Source organism: Mus caroli, unplaced genomic scaffold, assembly GCF_978045245.1.
Source record: "Mus caroli unplaced genomic scaffold, Mus_caroli_1 scaffold_2, whole genome shotgun sequence".
NCBI lineage: Eukaryota > Metazoa > Chordata > Mammalia > Rodentia > Muridae > Mus > Mus caroli.
Genome location: NW_028227257.1, coordinates 166,149,717 through 166,173,019, shown reverse-complemented (window position 1 = coordinate 166,173,019; position 23,303 = coordinate 166,149,717). Strand labels below are relative to the sequence as shown.

General features: G+C 40.0%; 1 protein-coding gene across 8 annotated transcripts in view; it reads left to right on the top strand.

The window, feature by feature from the left end:
• Positions 1 to 23,303, top strand: part of Cacnb2 (calcium voltage-gated channel auxiliary subunit beta 2) — a 388,029-nt gene that overhangs the window by 143,405 nt on the left and 221,321 nt on the right. The window contains exons 1-2 of one of the 8 annotated variants that reach the window (XM_085835171.1): positions 13,446 to 13,731; positions 13,900 to 14,362. The exons of the other annotated variants lie outside the window; for them this stretch is intronic. Coding sequence (XP_085691297.1) covers positions 14,279 to 14,362 — 84 coding nt within the window. The 5' untranslated portion in view covers positions 13,446 to 13,731; positions 13,900 to 14,278. Of the gene's footprint in view, positions 1 to 13,445; positions 13,732 to 13,899; positions 14,363 to 23,303 lie in introns of those variants that run through there. 8 annotated transcript variants of the gene reach the window in all.

The window sequence follows — 23,303 nt, the reverse complement described above, 5'->3', positions numbered from 1 at the left end:
AATGAGTTTCTAGTTCAAGGGACAAAGCTGTCCCTGCTGGAAAGAATGTCTATCATTTTTCTCTTTCCCTCCCCCTGTAAGATTTATTACACCCTTTTCCCTGTCAGACTTAACTGTGTCCCAGTGATAAACAGTACAAGCAGATCAAAGAACACACTTGTGATAGAAGCTGATTTGAGTTCCATTTGACCTGCTTCTCATGCAAATGAGATGCCTTGCTGCTGCTCCTGCTCCTCCTCCTCCTGCTGCTGCTGCTCCTCCTCCTCCTCTTCCTCCTCTTCTTCCTCCTCCTCCTCTTCTTCTTCCTCTTCTTCCTCTTCTTCCTCCTCTTCCTCTTCCTCTTTCTCTTCCTCCTCCTCTTCCTCCCCCTCCCCTTCCCCTTCTCCTCCCCCTCCCCTTCCCCTTCTCCTCCCCATCCCCCATCCCCCTCCCCCTCCCCCTCCCCCTCCCCCTCCCCCTCCTCCTCCTCCTCCTCCTCCTCCTCCTCCTTCTTCTTCTTCTTCTTCTTCTTCTTCTTCTCTTTTCTTGGTTGGTTGGATGGTTGTGTTTGCCTGGTTTTTTTTATTAGATATTTTCTTTATATACATTTCAAATGCTATCCTAAAAGTTCCTTATACCTTCCCTCCACCCTGCTCCCCTACCCACTCACTCCCACTTCTTGGCCCTGCAGTCCCCTGTACTGGGGCATATAAATTTTACAATACCAAGGGGACCTCTCTTCCCAGTGATGGCCGACTAGGCCAGCTTCTGCTACATATGCAGCTAGAGATATGAGCTCTGGGGGTACTGGTTAATTCATATTGTTGTTCCACCTATAGGCTTGCAGAGCCCTTCAGCTCCTTGGGTGCTTTCTCTAGCTTCTCCATTGGGGGCCCTGTGTTCCATTTTATAGATGACTGTGAGCATCCACTTTTGTATTTGCCATGCACTAGCATAGCCTCCTAGGAGCTATAACAGGGTCCCTTCATCAAAATCTTTCTGGCATATGCAATAGTGTTTGGGTTTGTTTGCTGATTATGGGATGTATCCCTGGGTGGGGTATTTTCTGGATAGTCCATCCTTTCGTCTTAGCTCCAAACTTTGTCTCTGTAACTCCTTTCATGGGTATTTTGTTCCTTATTCTAAGGAGGAATGAAGTATCTACCCATTGGTCTTCCCTCTTCTTGATTTTCTTGTGTTTTGCAAATTGTATCTTGGGTGTTCTGTCTTTCTGGGCCAATACCCACTTATCAGTGAGTGCATATCTAATGACTTCTTTTGTGATTGGGTTACCTCACTAAGGATGATATCTTCCAGATACATCCATTTGTCCAAGAATTTCATAAATGTATTGTTTTTAATAGCTGAGTAGTACTCCATTGTATAAATGTACCATATTTTCTGTATCCATTCTTCTGTTTAGGGACATCTGAGTTCTTTCCAGCTTCTGGCTATTATAAATAAGGCTGCTATGAACATAGTGGAGCATGTGTTCTTATTACCAGTTGGATAATGCCCAGGATATATGCCCAGGAGAGGTATTGCTGGATCTTCCAGGAGTATTATGTCCAATTTTCTGAGGAACCTCCAGACTGACTTCCAGAGTGTCCAGATTACAAGCTTGTAATCCCACCAACAATGGAGGAGTGTTCCTCTTTCTCCACATCCTCATCAGCATCTGCTGTTACCTGAATTTTTGATCTTGGCCATTCTGACTGGTGTGAGATGGAATCTCAAGGTTGTTTTGATTTGCATTTCCCTGATGATTAAGGATGTTGAACATTTTTTCAGGTGCTTCTGATTCATTCATTATTCCTCAGTTAAGAAGTCTTTGTTTTGTTCTGTACCCCATTTTTAATGGGGTTATTTGAATTTCTGGAATCCAGCTTCTTGAGCTCTTGTATATATTGGATATTAGTCCCCTATCACATTTAGGATTGGTAAAAATACTTTCCCAATCTGTTGGTGGCCTTTTAGTCATATTGACAGTGTCTTTTGCCTTACAGAAGCTTTGCAACTTTATGAGGTCCCATTTGTCAATTCTTGATCTTACAGCACAAGCCATTGCTGTTCTGTTTAGAAATTTTTCCCCTGTGCCCATATCTTCAAGGCTTTCCCCACTTTCTCCTCTACTAATGTCAGTGTCTCTGGTCTTATGTGGAGGTCTTTGATCCACTTAGACTTGAGCTTTGTACAAGCAGATAAGAATGTATCAATTTGCATTCTTCTACATACGAACCACCAGTTGTGCCAGCATCATTTGTTGAAAGTGCTGTCTTTTTTCCACTGGATGGTTTTAGCTCCCTTGTCAAAAATCAAGTGACCATAGGTGTGTTTGCCTGTGTTTTTAAGACCTTTGAGAGACCCAGTCCTCATGTGGCACTTTGTACAAGCCTTAAGTTGGTCAGTCATATACATGTTATCTCAGACATTTCTGTTCCATGACTGTCTAGTTCAAGGCCAGTGACCGAGACATGCTAGCTTGCATCCATGAGTAGACTTGTAGCTGCAGGAGTTTCTTACATGCCAGACCTGAGATGAATTAGATATACACATTGATAAGGCATCTTCTTGCTCCCAGAATTTATTTCTTATTGCTACCCTCTGAGTGGCAGCACTCCTTCCTGAAAAAACAAAACTAGCTTAACAGTAAGAAAGAAGGTACAGTAGGCTGCTGACATGATTTCTGAATATCAGCCTCTAGATTACTGATTCACATCCACTCTGGGTTGCAATCCCTTTAGGAGTTGAACGACCCTTTCATGACAGTCACTTAAGACCATCTGCAAATCAGATATTTGCATTACAACTTGTAACAGTAGCAAATGGTTATGAAGTAGCAATGAAAATAATTGTATGGTTGGGAGGTAATCACGACATGAGGAATTGTATTAAAGGGTCATAGCACTAGGGAGGTTGAGAACCACTGCTCTAGGTGATGCTGGAAGAATGAGCAAGGAAGATTGTTCTCAGAAAGAGAGCTGATGTACAAAGACAACACCGTGTTTCTGTTCTCCCATGGTGATTTTAAATTTCTCTTCCTTTTAAATGATAATTCTCCCCTTACAAACATCAGTTTACTCAATAAGTACTTCATTAGCAGCTTTTCTGAGCCAGGTAGACCCTAACTCAGAGTAAAGTGTTATCACCCATTTTATTGGTAATATTAATCAGATCTAGTTTCAAAATAAATTACTCAATTACAGACATACTGTAAAAATTGTGTTTATATTAAATGAAAGACTTGCAATTCTATTTTTTCTTGGTCTTTGCCAGCCCTTCATAAATTTCAGTGTCAATGTATCAAAAAAACCTTATTTTTGTGATTATTTCAAACAATAAATTAAAAATTCAGGGTTTTCTGGGTATGATGCACGGTTTTCTGCTTCATAGAATACAAGAGACTAGAACTGTGTAAATTCTAAGCAAAATGGCAGTGATTTCGGATAATTTCACACACACACACACACACACACACACATATATACACACACACACACTCACACATACACACGTTAACTTTGAAGCAAAGCCTGAAGCTGATATAAGCAATATGAGAAAGTAGGTAACTGTCAGTCTTATTGAACATGTCAATCATGTAGACTTCTAATCTCAAACAATAAATTAAAAATTGTCTTGTCTTGTCTGGAGTCTTGTCTTGTCTGGAGTCTCACACATCTTTAAATAAGGCCCTTTTGGTTGTGAGAACTTCAGGCATCTACATTCTTTTCAGACAATACACACACACACACAAAAAAAAAAAAAAACACTTCTAAGGAGATGAGAGAGACTGCCCCCAGTTAGCATGAATTTAAATGTTATGGCATGGTAAGTCAGTATAAGACTGGGATAAAATACAAGCAAAGAACCTCTGGTGGAAACTCTTCCAACAAGAGCAAGAAAACCCTGAGATCTGGGGATTTGACAGATGGTTCTAGTTAATATGTAACAATGTTTGTGTTTCTCCAGTTAATCAATACCTACTTAGCATCCCACACATCCAGAACACACTGGTTTTCTTGGGCCTTTGAGAATGGCCATAGCTCCCTCAGGTAAAGTATAGCTGAGAGGCCAGACTGCAGGGACACTGATTATCTTGTTTTTCTTCTGTCTTTGTTTCTCTTGAGTCAGGTTTCACTATGTAGCCATGGCTATTCTGAGCTCCCTTTGTAAACCAGGCTGGCCTGTCACTCACCAAGATCTGCCTGCCTTTGCCTCCCAAGGGCTGGGGTTATAGGTATATACCATCATGCCTGGAGATTGTTGTCAATCCACTGCTTTTGAGTCTTGAGTAGAACTGTTAGTAGATCACATAGGCAAGTTTAGAACTGGTCTCCTGTAGCCAGCTGTAACATGGAAGAATTTTGATATCTAATTTTGACTTAGAGTAATCATGGTATTATCTAGAAATGATTATATTCTAGAATCAAAAGATTACCCTTTTTTCCCTTGGTTTTTATTTTGTTTTTCCTTTTTTTTTCTTTTTGTCTTTTGAAACCCAGTCACACATATAGCCCAGAGTAGCCTCACATTTACCATGTAGCTGAGAGTGACCCTGAGTCCCTCATCCTCCTCCCCCTACCCATGAACCCTGGGATTAGAAGCACATGGCACCACACCCTGCTACAGTTATTTTTAATATTGCTGTACTAGTCAGAGTTATTTCAAGCCCAACTACATCATTAATTCATATACATCATGGACAAAGACACAAAGTTTGGTTGTGAACCCTAGGAGTATCCCCTACCCCCAAACTTCACATTTGAATGCAGAAAACCAGGCAGCACTGAGTCTCCCACGTTCCCAGCATGAAGCTCAGAGTGATGAGTTAAGTCCTGATTATTACAACCCTTGAAAGAATGCAGGAACATATAGAGTAAACATGGTAATGCTAACTTTCTAGTTTTACATTTAAAATATAATTTATTTAAGCATTCATAATGAAAGCTGTAGCAATCAAACTGTTGAAGACAGCTGAAAATAATTCACTTTTATACTACATTTGGGTCCCTTGGATTCTGCAAAATAATCTTATAAAGAAATTATGGTAGAAAATAAGGTATGTAGAAAGCTCTCTCTTCCCATTTTCTTAGCAAGGATGTTCTGATTTAATTGGTTAGAAAAATTAAGTAAATCTGGAAGGACATGCATGTCTTTGTGAAAGCTATCCCAGAAGTGGCCCAATAAATGGTTTTGTTCATCTTGTAAGTGATTTGGAGTACTTCCCCCAGTTTCCTGTACACACACACACATATATATATATATATATATATATATATATATATATATATATATATATATACATACATACATCATGCATGCATATGTACATACATGTATCATGACCTTTTGACAGAGTTTTAGGCAGCATAAATTGAGATTCACCTAAACAACTAAAAAACTCTTCAAACTCATTGGTACCAATTACCTTAAAATTAATAAAACCATTCCCAGGCTAAGAGATCAAGTGCTGGGGACTGTTTCAAATCATTGGGGCTTGACTTTCTGAACCTGTGTGTTTCAGGGATGCCTTGAACCAAGTTCATCCATGTTTCCATTATAATTCTTAAAAAATTCAGAGAAGCGAACTTTCACATTGCTAGATGGCCTCATTAAAAAACGCATGCACATGAAGACTGGATTTGAAAGATCGAAAAGTCTACTTCAGATTGTTAAGGCAGTCTATGTATCAATACCTTGCCACCTGCTGCCATGTGCTTTATAGGGTAAATGTGACTTCCAGGGGATTCTATTCTCCTCTGGGATTCTTATCATTTGGGAGGCCTGCAAAGAACTTTTACTCTGTTGACAAGAAAAAGGAAGCAGAGAGGTTGTATGGCAAAGAGATGCCAGAGCCAGGACTTGGATTTGATGACTCTGCTTCTGAAATCTATTATTTTATTTGCATAAGTAAGGCCTGCATTAGGCATTAGGGCCTCTTAGTGGGTATTAGACAGAGGTCCTCCTTTTGAATGGACAGATTAGAAAAATGCATTCCACTAGGAGGATACAGCCTTTCACCATTTATCTGTCAATCATCCCTTGACTAGAGCCTTTGATCCGTGCACAGAGCGTATAACGCATCATGGAAAGCTCTGATTTCATTGACCTCTACTTTCTAAAGATTACCTCTACAAATCTCAAGTGATGTTTACTAGCTCGCATGTACACTTGCAATCGTTTGTCTTTACTGTGTGAAGTGAACATTTCCTGTATCTCCCTTACAAAAGGGAGGTCTAAAATAAAATGGATTTGAGTGCTGATAATAAGTACACCATCAAGCCCACAAAAGACAGAGTGGAAAGAAAACCTGGGTACTGAGGCACGGAACTTCATACATAGTTTCCTTTAAGGTTCACAGAAGGCCCTTACTGGGGGAGTCCAGGTCCTATAAAATCGTCTTCTACTCTCCATTCTTTCTAACGATGTGAGCTGGGATTTAGTCCTGGTCTGATTGATTCCAAATATGTGCTGCTTCTACCATCTCTATTTCAAATAACCAATTGTGAGTTACAGACATTCATACCATATAATTGCAGTTTAGGGTAACCATTGTTTGGTTGGAGAACCTGTCCTAGAAGACACTGACTGTCTTGTTAATAGGTGGTGCCTTATGATGCTTCATGTTGACTGTCACCTTGAGAGTATCTATAATCATGGAAGGCACAAGCCTCTGAGCTTGCCTGTGACAGGTTATCTGGATTAGGTTAAATGAGTTGGGAAGATTCTTTAACTATGGGTGGCACCTCTTTATGGACTGGGGCCCTGAAATGAATAAAAAGGAGAAACTGGATAAAGCAACATCATTTCCAGCTCTTTGCTTCTTGACTGAAGATGCAATCAATGCATGCAGCTGCCTCATAGTCCTCTGCCTCATGTTGCCCACTGTGAAGGGTTGTGCTCTCAAACTGTGAGCCCAAATAAACCCTTTCCTAAGTTGTTTGCTGGTGAGTATTTGCTCATGTCAGCAGAAAAGTAATGAAGTCAGAGCCCATAAAAGTGACACCATTCAGAGGAAGAGGGATTTCCTTGGCTAACAGAGCAACTGCAATGCTAAGTAGTGACTGAGGTGCTGCTAAGTAGCCACTGAAGTGCTACATGAGGAGTAGAACTGAAAGCCAAGCCCTGACCATCAGGAGTATTATAGTCTCATCAGTGAGATTGCTGAAGCATTGACGTAAAAATGGTAGCGAGTCATTTTGAAGACCAGCATCAGTAGACACTCACTTGACAAACGGATAAGAGAAGGAACATAGGATTGTAAAAATCCACTCCATGCTCTTCATGAGCACTAGTCCTTGAAAGCAGAGCCCTAGATAAGAATTTAGTGCAGGCAATATGTTGGGCCAGGGTAGTTCCTGATAGAAGGTAAAGAATTCCATTTAAAAAAAATTAACAAGGGTACTGGTAAAGTGAAGTAAATTCAACCAGCACTCCCCTACCTCCCAAAGATACATTCTGGGCATAGTGGATGTTTGTAGATTATGAGAGCCTGGAGTGAAGAATGAGGGCTACAGGCTTGGGCTTGAAGCAGGATATAGACTGTCCTGACATGCAGCTGATATGACAGGTGCCATGACAGAGTATAATGGTGAGCCACAGAGGGGTGGAATACAGCCCTGGTTCAGGCCTCTCTGCTCTTGGCATCCCTGGACAGATGTTTTTACAGCTGCAAACAGACCAGAGGCCCAGGCAGGTGTTGAAGCCTGACACTAGAGGGCCAAAGCTTGATTTGATCATTGGTCATTTATCCCCCCTAGGTTGCCACCCCTACATGGAAATAGTAACAGTACCTGCCTCACAGGCATATAATAGGGATTAGACCTGTTGGAAAACAGACCCGAGAAAAAGTTATACTGACTCAACAGGAGGCTATTTTTAAGTGCATTCATTCATTCATTCATTTATTTACTTGCTTATTTATATGTCAATTACCTGACTGATATAGCCTTAGGTGATCTTAGACTCACTATGTAACCATGGATAGCTGGAATTCTTGATCCTCCTTTCTAACTTTACCAAATGCTGCAATTGCACGTGTACATCACCATGCCTGGGTTTCCTTACTTCTATTCATTTATATATTTTTAAGGTTTTAATTAATCTAGATTAGCTGTTTCCTTGTTTTACTTATTATTTGTTTCTCTTATCCTTCTCTCCGTCCTCCTGGGTGCTGGGATTAAAAGTGTGTACCACCCCATATAGCTGTTTCCATTTTTAAAAATTGTACTAAATGGTTAAAGACAATTAAGCCCTACTGAAATATCCTTCATCGATGGAACAATTTGATATGTGGTTAGAATAAAATTCAGCTCTTCTATTAAAAACAAATGTATTATGCCAGCAACCCCAGCATTGTTGCAGGGGGCAGGCAGGGGTAAATACAGATCCACAGAGCTGAAGCTTCCAGGCCAGTCAACCTAAACCAAACTGTGAGCTTCTGGTTTAGCCAGGCCCTGGCTCAAGACAAGAAAGGGGAGAAGACAATAATCATACTGCTCTGACCTCTGCTTGTAACATATGCATAGTCACATATGTAATTGCCATGATCTCTATGGCAAAGCTCATAAACATAAACTTGAGTTGAGTTCCTCCAACTCACTTCTCAAAGCCAGGATAGCTTTTCACATCTTATTTTTCAGATGATGAAAATCCTTGGGTTATTTTTGAGCAACTGCTATGTATTTGCTTATTTATAGAAACAGGAAGGTATGGAAACAAAAAACACATGTATAATGCATTCATTATCTTTAAAAATAAATCACTCTTAGCAAGGCATACTGGAATGAGCCTTCAATCGTTGATCTCAAGACATTGAAATAGGGGTGAATCAGTAGTTTGAAATTAGCTTGACCTAAAGAGCTGAAGACCAACCTTTGGTACACAGAGAAATTCTATCCCATACCTCCCCTACACTATAAAAATAAGAGGAAAACATCACCTATGTTGGAAGACTTGGATGAGAGTAATTGAACTTCCAATGGTCCTGGGGAGCTAGGGAGTTCTTGATCCCATTTTTATTTACTGAAGGCCGAAATAAGAAGCAGTAGAAGGGGATCACCAGGGGCTTCCAGAGAAATAATGAACTGCAATGACTGTTGAAGAAATGAGTGGATAGAACTAACCATCATAGGTCACCTCTTACCAAGCACAGGGCTGTGCTATGTGTGGTAGATGTAAGGGAGAGTTGCATGGATATAGTACCTGGGCTTCTTGAATGTCCTTCTTGCTGCCATAAACCATACCACCAATAGTCTCAGGCTAGTGTGCCTGCCTCCCTCTGACTCTGAGCTGGCCCTCTGACTCACTTGGCTTGAGAAATGATATATGATTCTCAAGGTTGATGAAGAACATTGCAGCTCTGCGCACACCCTCAGGTGTACGTCCGGGACCTGAAAATGCTTAGTTTGAGAACACTGTCTCTAGGACTCCAGTTGGCATACAGCAGAGCTCACAGCACACCAAGAAGTCTCAAATGTTCCTGAGGCAAGGAGGTCCAGCTGGTCTTCCCACTGAGTGGCAACACCCACTACCAACCAGGAGGGCAAACCTGCTTCATTGTTCATCCAGTATGTGTGTGCACACAAGACTTGACTGTAGCTCCAAATCTCAGCCTTGGTAGCTCTCTGGCCACTTATACATGAGGTTCCCAAATGCAAACTGTCCATTTGAGTTCAAAGAACCCACAGAACCATAATTATTTTGGGAAGCCATTATGTTTGGGACTCTTCGTTACAAAGTTAACTGGCATAGAACATGGAAACTGCCATCAAATCCAATTCAATGATCTCACAAATACTGTAATATTGTATAAATATGTAGCATAATGATTTACATATTTAACTTTTAATTACTTTACCTCTTAATAACCATAAACAAAGGGCTCTTTTTCTTTTTCCCATACTTCTGTGTAGTAATATTGGTGCTTTCTAATTGAATTCATTAAAATCTTATAGGTGGTATTCTTATATCTATTGTGCCATGGACTCCTTCTGACTCTAGTGAAGCCTAGAAAAGCCGCCTTTGGAATATTCTTATACACATAATGTAAAATTTTGTAGCATTATAAATAAAATAATCATATGGAGATATACTTTTCAAACCAGTATAAAGGCAAGTCTGTTGTATAGTAATATATGTGCATCTTATTACTACAATAAATGATAAGACTAATGGATATAATTTCTATGATTACTGAAGTATTAGTAATGATAGCACTTTTCTAATATTTTAATATAGTGATTTTTAAATATACAGTAAAATTCATAGAGTTTTATGGAGATACACATGTGCTCGACCCCTTTATTCTCCCACAAAGGCCTGTTCTGTAATGTGTCTTGTCCAAATATTGAGTAATTTTTGTGTTTTCCTTCGTCTCAACTTAAACCCTAAACAGCTGTATATGTATCATTAGTTAGAGAGGGATGTAATTATATTATTGCTGAGAAAAATATATAGTTAAAATATCTGTGGTTGCTCATTTATTGCCATAGATGGTATCAGTGTGCTAAGGCTTGATGCTAATATTCATAATTAAAATATTTAAAACACTTGGGAGGCAGAGGCAGGCAGATTTCTGAGTTTGAGGCCAGCCTGGTCTACAAAGCGAGTTCCAGGACAGCCAGGGCAATACAGAGAAACCCTGTCTTGGAGGGGGGGTGGACCAAACAACAAAAAACAAGCAAACAAACAAACAAACAAAAAAAACGCCTCACAGGGGAAAAAAAACAGCACAAAAAATATTTAAAAACAGGAGGTTTAATGAGAAGAAAGACATGATTTCATTTCTATTTGAGCTCATAAACATATGCATGTGTAAATTCTTTGGAGTCTGAAAGTCCTCACACTATGGATGTCCAATATATGAACTATGTAGAACATTCATAAATAGGGTAAAATGTAAGCCAAGTATACATTACAGATATACTTAGTCACATTAAAAAAATAAGTGTCACATTTTTATCTATTTGGTTTTTTAGGTGAAATTAATGGATTTAAAAGAAAGGCAAAACAAAGCAAAAAAAAAAAAAAAAAAGCAAACCTTTGAATATTTCCAAGTTATGGAACTAAAAAGCCTTGTCATGTATGTGAGTATGCTGGGGTAGGGGTAGGAGCACAGGGAGTGCTGAACAGTTATCAAATATGGAAGAGCTTAAAGCAATGGACATTGATTTTGCCATCATCCAGGTAACTAGAAGGGCAATGCTCTTGCTAGTGGCTCAGCAGAGAACCCCTCCAATTTCCTACGCAGTCTCTGAGGGTTGGAAATCCTGAACCTTTTTGGGGTGGTCTATGTAGTGCTGTAGTAGTCATGTGTTTGTCCTTCTGATTCTGTGCCCAATATCCTCTTTTATAAGGAGACAGTCATGTCAGAGCAAAGCAACCCAGGGCCACAGGATTTAAAGGAACAGCTGAAGTGAGTGTGTATGGAGCCTCACGGTCTAGTCTTTTATAGAAAACAATTTTTTCTTGACTATTAAGCTTGTGTTGATGATCCTTTCATGGCTCTTTGAAGCTTTTAAATATGAGAATGCAATCCAAATCTAAACAAGTAATGTCTAACAAATCATATTTTAACCAAAACATCAGAATCCAAGTTGCTTTATGCATTTTCGATAGTATTATACCGTAAAATTGTTTAACCAAAAATTACATTCAAAGGATTGTTGAAACTGCGTAACAGAACTGTATCCAATTAGTCAACAATAGTTATTGAGCAATCTGAGGTGTCGTATTCCCCAAGGAGAAAGTGTAGTCAACATGAGCCATTTCCTCAGGCACTTAAACAAAACTGTGCAGTGAGATCTACACACACACACACACACACACCCCACACACTTACCACACACACACACACACACATCCACATACTCAGTCACATGCATACATTACAAAAGAGCACATATGGATTCAATCTAATCTTTAATTTAAAAATATTATTTTATGTGTACTCCTTTGTCTGTTTTATTTTCTCTTCTAATTTCGAACTGATAAAATCCTCAGTATCTCTAAGATTATAATATAGGAACTTTCCTCTTTTAAAATAAAGGCTTACTAATACTGCCTATTCCACAAAATCCAAAATCATTGAAAATCAACCTCATGAGGCTGTCAAAACATATTTTCAATACATTAGCTGTTAACCTTTTTATAGATGCTGAATGCATACCAGAGTCAGCAGAGATGCAACAGTGTTGCATATATATGGAGGGAACTCTGTGATCCCTCTTTGTTTTATGCTTAATAAAAGCTCATCCTAAAAGATTTCTTATGAGAAACTCTAGAACATCATATTAGAAAATAAGAACAATAATTCCTATGAATTCTTATAAATACTGGGACGGCATGCGCTCCATTAGAGTGTGTGTGCGAATGACTGTGTGTGTGTGTGTGTGTGTGTGCCTGTATTTAGCAGGGACTTCTTTAAAGTACACTGAGACTTGACAGACTCAAATCCATATGTTGTTTGATTTCAGATCAGAGTCTAGAAATCATTGCTTTAGTCCATTTAGTCATGATCAAGAGGTAATTGAATCTTAATTTCCTACCCCTTAAAATTATGATATCAATATCAATCCCCTGGTTCTGAATATATGTGAATTCATTTATGCAGCACCTTATATATCAGAGATGCATAAGAAAAGTGACCCTTGTTAGGTGTGAAGGTATATGACAGCAGTCTCAGCATTTGGGTAGCTGAAACAGGAGGATCAGGAATTTATCCACAGCCATGGCTACATATTGAGTTCTAAGCAGGCCTAGGTGACATGAGACCTCATTTCAAAAAAATATAGAAACAAAGGGAGAGAGGGAGGAAGGAAGGAAGGGAGGAAGGAAGGCAGGAAGGAAGGGAGGGAGGGAGGAAGAAAGGAAGGAAGGAAGGGGGAAGGAGGGAGGGAGGGAAGGAAGGAAGGAAGGAAGGAAGGAAAGAAGGAAGGAAGGAAGAAAAGACAGAAAGAAGGAAAAAGGAAGGAAGAAATGAAGGTAATGGAGAGAAAGGCAGAAACAATAACAAAGAGAGAAAGAAAGTAAATAAGTAAATGCAAAAAAAAAAAAAAAAAAAAAACCACCTGGGTCCCAGGTCCCAGCCCCGTGTCTCTTCCTGACATCACACCCATGACCTTAGTTGTACACCAAGATAGCCATCCTGACAAACACGAAGTTTTTTTATGCGTCTGTTCTACAATGATTTTCCTGCTAATCCAAGGGGCCGTTAGAATTCGTAGGAAACTAAAGTGAAAAACAAAACAGTTGTTTCCACCTCTGCCTGTGGCTTCTTGGATTCCTGTGAGTGGGTTTTCTTTGTTGTACACAATCACCTCTACCCAGCTTCAGTTTGGTGCTGAGAGGGACAGAAGGCTCTGTGGTTGTGTGGTGTTGCAGAGAGAGCAGGCTCACACTGCCTGTATAATCCGATCTCATCAACTCACACTAATCACTACTGATAGGAGCAAAATTTAGCCTGGATCTGCTTAGTTAATCTGAGCTGACGGGGTGAAAGGAAAGGGACACAAGGACACAGGAACAGAGGGATGAAAGCCAACACTCGCTTCTTGCCCGACTCTCGTCTACAGCTTCTAATTTGACCTCCTTGGGGATTTTCTTTCTTACCTTATAAACAAATACACACCTGGTTGTCAGGATACCAGCTTTTTCCAGAGTGGCTGCACAGACAACAGGTGCCCTGCTGAGTCTGGGAGAGATGAAGACAGCGATGCCCACCTCCTGATGCTGCACAGCAGATACTTGCAGGTGCGTTGTACCTGAGACTATGTATTATTTATTGAAACTGAGCCCTCCAGTCTCTTTACCTCAAGGCAGCCCTGGAGTCTGGTGCTCCTGATATGGAGCCACCAGCAGCAGAGCTGCAAGGTCCTGTGGATAGACATTCCTTGCTTACATTGTTGTTTTTCTTGTCAGTAATTGCAAACTAGTATCACCCAGCTTTTTAAACACATCTTGAAGCGGAACCAGGAATGGCCATCCAGCATCTGATAGAAGGACTCCTCTATGATCTGAGGCTTCTCCACAAGGATTCAAGTTTTCTTTCTTATGCGATATCTGCACTCTGGTGCATATGTCAATGAAACTCAGACTACAGCTGTGGCCTCTTTGCACTGTGTGGCTATAGTAGTGACCTGACTGTGATGTGCACCTTTACATGCTTCATCTCCGGCAGGAAAATGGGGTATCTGAAAATGACCTCTCTTGTTACCCATGACATCTGTGTCTGGCAAACCAGGCAACTCTTTGCATTTGGGTAACAAAGACATTTGGAATACTTGCCACTCGATTTTCCATGTTGGTGAAACTGCTGTTGGTCACCTCAACTGTCCTGAATGTTGCCATGCTAAAAACGCCTAAGAGTAAAAATGTCTCCTGGGTAAGTAGATGATGCTTTGGTATCTCTTAATATATTTTAAGCATCAGCACAGAATGTGAGCGCAGAATGACATTTAGTGGCTTCATGGTGGTAGGAGTGTTTGGAAAGACTCAGGAGCGCCTGCTTTCAAAAACAGTATAAATATGAGCTAGCAAGCCTCTGCCAAATGCCGTAGCAGGCCTGCTAAAATACGAACCGGAAGACACATGAGCTCTGGGGTGTTTGGGGCATTTTCAAGCTGCTTTATCTTAGTGTACACAGGCAGAATTTAAAATGTATTCATAGAAAGTTAAGCCTTTGATTTTAAAATGTGTTCAGCTCCAAGGCCTGGTAGCTCAGATTCTGAGTGGGGCCAGGGGTATGGCAGATGTTAGGGGTGGATTGTGGGAGTCATTCTCTGAGATTGTTGTCAATACATTCCATTCCTGTGTGTGTGTGTGTGTTTTGAAACATGCTAACAAAGAACATTTTTTTAAATTTTATATGCTTAAGAAGTTCTCATCGGTAACTAACAAGTATGTCTAGTGAATACTGAATATTTCAGGAATGGCTGGCATGTGAATCCTAATCAAATTTGACTGTGGAATATTGTCTTAAGGTAGTTTCTTACGAAAGATAGAAAATAAGTAGGATCTCAGAGTAATGAGTCCCATCTGTAAACTCTTTTTAAAAAATGGCTTGGCTTCCAGCTCCTAGGTTTGGTGAGCTTGGCACATGGCAGTTAACTGGCTGTGCATGCTCCTGTCCTCGCTAGATAAAGGTGTGTGTCCAATGGCATTTGTAGCCTGTCACCACACAAGTATGGCCACCCTCCATGGAGACTTTGTATGCCGTTGACTATGATTTTCTTAAGGTAACTCAGGAAATATAAACAATTCTATTCAAAACAAAATTTCACAACATTTGCGGTTTATCAGCTACTCTTACATCCTGTGAAATAGCACAGTGGTCATCTGAATATGGTCGTTGTAGCTTTTTTTTTTTTTTTTTTCTGTTATGGAAAAGGTTTGACTTATTTTCCACTTGTCATTGATTTTAAGACATAGTCTCACTACGTCAACCAGGTTGGCCTCAGACATAACAATCTTCTTCCCTCAGCCTCCTGAGTGCTGAGTGTATGTAGGAATCCTACAAAGCCTGGCTGAGGATTTTTGGCTTTTTAAAAATACTTAATTCAAAGAAAGAGGCATATCTTAATTTAAAACATAATTCTCATGATTCTTTCAGGCAAACTGACAAATGTTTGATACTATTCATCCAAAAACCTTCTGTCTTTTGCTTGATATTTTTGCTGTTTTAATTCTTCTGTCCTTCCTAGAACAACTAAGGGCCGTGGCTCAGAGGCCCTGGCCAAGTGATAGCTTTGTTTGCATTCCTGCATAGATGACCTCACATCTAATTCTCATGTTTACATGAGCACCTTCCCCTGCTCATAGACACTCCTAAGAAATGGGTAGTTTCCAAAGAAGATCTTCCCCTTCATCTGATTAATCTTCCTAAAAGATTAATTCTCCTAGAGCAGAGGAGAGTTTCTCCCAGGAGGACAGAACTTAAAACATTTTACAGGCTTTGGCTAGCCTCCATTTTGCTTTATTTCAGCTCAATTATGCTAATATTTTTTGAAAAGTTCAAACCTTTCACTAACGATTTAGAACCTTTCTTCTAAGCAGTGTCAACTACTCCCATCAGTGGAGGGAAACCCATCTCTCCTTTGACTATGAACAGCATTTGGAACGATTTGTTCCATAGAACTCAGGAGAGATAGCTTAGTAGTAAAGTACTTGCTACACAGGCATGAAGACTCAAGTTCCCCATCGTGCATGTAAACTGTAGAGTCACTTGCCTTACCCCTGTACTAGGGAGATGAAGACAGGAGGATGCCCTAGGGCTTGATGACAGCCAGTCTTTCTTAATCACTAAGTTCAGTAAGAGACCTGTCTCCCAAAGTAAGATGAAGAGTGATTGATTAAGATACTCAATGCCAATTACTGATCACTGCTTAAGCACATGAGAGCACACACACACATGCACACACCACAGAAAACAACAAAATTCATTTGTTAGAAGTGAAGCTAATGAGCTTAATTGGTTGATATGTGCTGATTGCATAATGAACCCGTAAGTCTTGTTACTACTATAAAATTCCTTACTTTGAATATTTATGTGCAGAGAGGCTCCCAAAGGTTGACCTCTTGAGATGATTACTTTTCGCCAGTTGTCGTTGTTTGGGGCTTTGATTGCTTTTCCAAGTTGTTTGACCATGTGGACTGGAAGCTCTCCAGCATTTCTGCTTTGTCACTAGCCAGACCCCACTAAACTCCAGTTGTGGAGAAGTGCTAAAATGATAGCTGTTGTGCCCTTAGCCATGAACTGGATATCAGTGTTGAGAACAGGGCTGGGTCTCTTTGTCTCTGCAGAGTTCTGTGGCCCTGAGGTAAACAGGACAAGTCTTGGTCCACAAGTAACTGGGGAGATGCCACCTTCCCTTTTCTTGTGCATTCCTATGTCAGAGACTGGCCATACTCTCCCTGATGCTTGTCCTATCTATTGAATGACAAAGAAGCAGTAGTTTTGATTTGTTCTCTGAGATGAGGGAAGGATTATCAGGCAATCCTGGCATGAGTATTCAACAAACATTCCCCCAAATGCATGGGATGCCTTCCTCATGACATTTTAGGTGTAGAGAAAAGAGCAGTGGACAGGTGTTTGAAAATGCAGGACCTCACAAAGCTCCCATTCCAGGGAGGGGGGGCACAAAAAGAAAATCCATGAGTAGTGTGAAAGATGAAGAATAAAATACAAGAAGGAAGTGTTAGGGAGTCCCAGGGACTGAGTAGGGGCTGCAAATTGGGTCAACCTTACCTGAGCAGAGACTTGAAGACTGCAACATAACAAAAGAAATGCTGAAGTGCAAAGGTCCTGAGGCAGGAGCATGATTGGAGGAATGTCAAGAAGTGCAGGCTAGTCTGGATGAGCTGAAGGGGCATTCTTTGAATTTGTTATGTCTTGTGCGGACAGTCATCTCATCTTCAGGGTGTGGGCTCCTTCGAGTTGTGTATAAAGTGGAATATTTGCCTATTGCCTACAGATCTTCTCACATACTTAAAGTATCTCTAGATTGCTTATCATATATAATGCAATGTAGGTATTGCATAAATAGTTTCTATCATGCATGGTTAGAAGAATAAAGGCAAAATAATCTGTAAGTGTTCAGCACAGGTAGGATTATGTTATTTTTGTTCTGTGGTTGAATCCACACATGTGGAAAGAGGGGATAATAGGTAGGATTATGTTATTTTGGGGCTGTGATTGAGTCCACAGATGTGGAAAGAGGAGAAAACAGACCAATTGTACTTGTATGTCTGGTAGTTGTTCCATTTGGATTTAAAGACAAGATTTCCTTTTGGATTTAAAGGTGTGTGTCTCTCTGTTCATTCTCCACAGAATACTTTGATATAAAGACATCATAGTTGGATAGATAAGAGCACTTGACAAATCAGGTTATAGATGATAAAAGGGAAGTGTAGAAGGGGGACCATGGGGCAGAGTGGAATAAAGGCCCCTTCATCACAGTATGTCATCCTATTCAGCTGGGGAAGGCTCTTAAAAGGTGAAAAATTGATTGTTTTATTTTTAACATTATTGAAATGGCTTTTCAAATCAAAATGGTAGTACTTTGTATGTAATAGAAATTAGGAGAAACTGTAATATAATATTAAAAATAATATTAGAAAAGGAGATAGTAGACGTGTAGGTTCAGGTTTAGAGAGGCAGCTTTTCTAGCAATTGCTTAGATTATTCTTAAGCACACCAATGGCCACCAGATATCCTCTGTATTTTGACCTATGGTCGTGCTTGTGACAGCTGTATAGAACAGTTTGAACTGTGGCTCAGAATCCATGCCAGAGTGACCTACTTTGTAGAAAAGTCACTAAGGGGCTGGTGAGATGGCTCAGTGGGTAAGAGCACCCGACTGCTCTTCCCAAGGTCCAGAGTTCAAATCCCAGCAACCACATGGTGGCTCACAACCATCCGTAACGAGATCTGACTCCCTCTTCTGGAGTGTCTGAAGACAGCTACAGTGTACTTACATATAATAAATAAATAAATCTTTAAAAAAAAAAAAAAAAAAGAAAAGTCACTAAGGTTGGGAAATGCAAAAGTCATGGAACAGATTCCTAACTATGCTGTCTCTGCTGTTCTGGAACCTCTCAGGGGTTGAACTCTGTCATAACCGAACTTCCCAGGACTCCAAATAGACAGTCTTATGAATAAGTTTGTAAATATGTTATGTGTCAGCTGCCGTTGTTTCCTTTTTATTATGAACCACAAGAAACTAATACAACTTAAGAAAGTGAAGGGAAGTTGTCAAGAGCACAAATGTGCATGTCTAACTTAGCAAAGAGACTTAAGTGGGGACTCAGAAGCTTGAGACTGGCTTCCTGTTCTTAATAGAGATGTTAGTGGGGGATACTATCAGTGCCTACCTGCTACTATAAAAACATATGCATCTAGAAGCTTGCTAAAAGTCTAACGTGACTAGTAAGCATGCTGCCTATAGACTGAAACCTTGGTTCCTTCCTTAAACAGAAATACTATCCTTGAGGACCAGAATCCCCTGCCTTCCTTGGTCATTTGAACTCATGCATGCATTTCAGCATAAACAACTTGCATATTTTAAAGGTTCACTACCTTTTAGGCTGTTTTTATATTTAAAAAAAGGGTTTTTTTACTAAACCCTGTGATCACCCTGTCTATGTTGATAAATTTCAAACTGAAAGACTTGAAGTCATGACTTACTGGGCTAGTTTGCCTCTTGTTGGTTTTGCTTCATACCAAATACATATTTCAATGCGCATGTATTTTCCTGTCTTTTCAAACAATAACAGTTACTGAAACTATGTAATTGCAAAGTTTTATCTTTTTTCCATGAACATATGACATTATCATTAAAATTTCTTCCCTATTATTGGAACTGGAGATAGTTAATAACCCTGGTTATTCTTCCAGAGGCTACGAATCCAATTCCTGGCTCCCATGAGCTATCTCAAAATTATGTGTAGCTCCAGTTGCAGGGTTATCTGACATCTCTTCTGGCTTCTATGAGTACTAGGCATGCACATGGCACCAAGACATAAATGTAGGCAAAGCACCCATTTACACTTTCTATACAGATGAAGTGTGTGTGTGTGTGTGTCCTGGTTATTATTTGTCCTCTCTCTGCCTTTTATTAAGGTGTTAGATGAGATGGTATACATGTTTGTAATTCCAACACAAGGGGGGTCAGAACAGGAAGATCATATGTTCCAGGCTATCCAATGTTACATAAAAAGATCCAGTAGAAAGACAAAACAGCAAAAGGATTACTTAGAAGCCAAGTCTCCTCAGGCATACATGTGACTGTGAGCTTTTCCAAACTTTCTTGCAATGGATGAACTCACAGTGAGTCTTGTGACATAGATAAATGAGTTACGTGCTCACACAGCCACTGACCTTCATCCAGATGCTCTCACACTCAGAGGAAATTGTTCTCTTTTTCCAACAAAGGTTGATTTTGGTCTATGTAGACTATGTCTAGTCTTGGGAACCTGAGAGCTTGCACACCAGGTTGGCATTAGTGAACATGAGCATGTAACATTTTATAGAGCCAGCAAGAAAGCATTAAGAAGCCTGTATTTGTAATTCTGTTACTATTAATTTTTGTTATTTATTACTTTGATTTATATGTTGTCAAAATACTCAGTTCAAACTCATAGAGTTCTTAGAGATGTTAAAGAAATCAAGCCATTCCTGTCTCAAAAGTAACTTCCTTCCTGCTCTGGCTCCTGATGGTGCTCTTTCCTCCTATCCTCAAGTCCAACACATCACTGACTGCGTACTGCAATGGGGATATGTCTGCTTTGGGTACCAACTCTAGATCTAATCCTAATTTTGCCACTAGCTATGTGACTTGGGTTAAACCACTAACTATTTGAGTTTTAGTGTATCTGTCAGTGAGGGTAATAAATTTGTTCTGGAGGAATATTTTTGTAAGTACCATGTATAACCTCCTTACAATTGTACCAGTATATGCACAGGAGAATCTGCTTCTCTATTGCCCTTTCTAGTTCTACTGCTGTGACCCTTCCTTGGGATTTTATTGTCTCTATTGTAATAGGATGTATACCAGCCTCTGTACTTACTGCAGACTTCTAACTCTTCTCTTTCCCCACCCATTCCAAATGCTTCTTCTATCCAGTGAGTGCCATTAAGTCTAGATTCTCATCAGTTTCTAGGTAGATTGAACCCATCTCAGATTTCCTTTCTGTCCCCAGATATATTAAATATTTACAATCTATCTGAACTGCCTGCATACGACAGACAAGTGAAGCATTCAACACCAGAGACCAGCTGTTCTGGGGCACCTCTGCTTACCGACTCTCACTTCAGTCTCTTGGGTTTGAGTTTGGTGTTCTTCTCTTGTTGTTATGATACAAGACAAGACTCAAGGGAGAAAGGGCAGATTTGAGCTCATGGTTTGATGATACAGTCATTCATGGTAGGAAAAATCTGGTGGGGAGTTTGAGGAGGGTAGTTACTTGTCCACAATGGGGAAAGTGAAGGCAACAGAAACTGGAAAAACCTCAAGACTTACTGCTACTTCCCTACTGCTGACAGCTTGACGTCACCTCCTAAAGGTTCTGCTACTTCCCCAAACAGTGCCACTACCTGGCACATTCAGACACATGTGCCTTTAGGAAAAAATTCACCATATTCAAGTCATAATAGATCCCCAGTATTTTGATTAGAAAAGCCTCCAGCCTGTCAGGGTCTCTGTCCTGCATAAGTCTGTAATGATATCTCCAGCCGTTATGTCTGAGACTAGGAAATGAAAGTGCCTTTGAACAACAGTGTTATTCTGTGAAGATGCTTCAGACTGGGATGTTAATGTTCTCCCTCTGGGACCAGTATCTCTGCCTGCGAGTACATCTTACCTCCCACATTGACATTTTGAGGGCCTAGGACCTAAGACCAGTGGTAACTTATTCCCTCAGGTTGAGACATCCTCTAATTTGTAATGTGTTCATGATTCACAGCTTGTTCAACGTGATCCTGGACAGTGCTTAGTTTGGAAGTTTTGTTCCTACTAACCCAGGCTTGGTGTAGGCAGACTGTGAGTGAGAGCCCTGACAGCTAGCTGCCTTAGACACCCAGGTCAGTAGAGAGAATATGCCACATATTTGTCCTGGCTATGCTGCTAGCATGCCACTTTGGTACCAATGTGGATTTGTGAGGATGCCCATTTGAGAATATCTGCAGTCTGGAGTCATCCTACACTTCCTGCTCTGCTGCTTGTTACTTTCATGAAGAAAATCTCTGCCTTCTGATAAATGCTCTTGACCCTCATATTTGCTCCCTTTCCTTGGCTACCAAGTTGACTCTTACACCTCACTAACTTCATTGCTGCCATTTCTCCTAAGCCAAGATCAAAGCTGAATATTATTAGGAGAAATCATAAGGAATTAGAGACTTTGACAGTTACCCTCATCGTGTATATAGCTATAGTTATAGCATAGAGTAAATTCACTTTTAAATTATGAATTATAACAAAATAATGTCATCACAATGCTAGTTGTCTTTCTTGCCCTTGAGAGTTAGCATGTTTAATGCAAACAAATAGACAAACATGAGATGACTTTGAGGGAACAGATGAATAGAACGTTCAAATTTCCTGGGGGGTGGGGGTAGGAGATGGAATTTTCCTGGCAATGAGTGCTAATTCACAAGAAAATGAGTCAATTAATTTAAAAGTACATGCTTTTAACTTTCATTCCTCTAAATTAAAAAAAAAAGTGAGATGGAAACTCTTAAGCTCTCTAAAGGTACAGAGCAAACACCCACTCCTTTCAAAAAAGGGAACTAATATATTCAGGACTGCAAACATATGAGAACTCCTGTCACCACAGAGGTTGGGTATTCTTTTTTTATCTTAGCACAGTTTGCTAGTTCTTAGCTTTTAAGTTTATGATCATCATCATTAATTGCCCATACCAAACCAAGAGAGTGAATTTAGCTGGATTCATTCTCTGGAAACATGAAAGCATGCACCTGTGCCTAAAAGTGTATGCCAAGGTTCTTGGGTCCATTCTGCCTAGCTAACCATGCTTCACACAATAAGTCTACAGAGCCACCTCCTCAGATACAAGAAGAAATTGTCCATTTCACCTTCCCATGAAACCCTATCTCCTCAGATACAAGAAGAAATTGTCCATTTCACCTTCCCATGAAACCCCAGGAAGTAATCCAAGTTATATATTTTATTTCAGTTCAAAGGACTGGGTATAAAAATGCTATCAACAGAGTAGAGAGAGGATTACTGAAATCTGACACATCAGGAATCCCAACCAGACACTAGGTAGTTGAATGGAACTCAATTCATTCATGAGTTTTGGAACAGAAATGATGATCTAGTAATACTGTCCAATGAGGCCCAAAGTTTAACTAGTTTGTTAATCAGTGTTTATCTTGGCAAGCTTTGTGTTAGCTGTCTGTGTAGCTGAACATAAGGAATAGCATGTATTTTTTTAATATGAATGACAGGCAGATATGAGGTAAACTTTCCTAATCTAACAGATATGATACAACAGTGGGCAGGCTACCTGAACAGAGACAGTGCTTTCTCACAAAGATCCATGTCCATACACAGGAAAATTTTCAATTCTGAAGTGTCACACCCTCCCGCTGAGTCAGCTTGACAGGCTGAAAAAGTCTGTAAGCACTCAAGGAGGGAAAGAGTTTTAAGGAAACTCACCTCCTGGAGTTTTGGTGTTCTCATTTACCCATAGACTCATACTCTATTCCTGAGTTAGTCTGGTGTATGGATCTACGAGCTCTCTTTTAATATTTTATTATAAATGTCTTTTAAGACTAAATTCTGTTATAGTTAAGTCTCCCCAGTGTT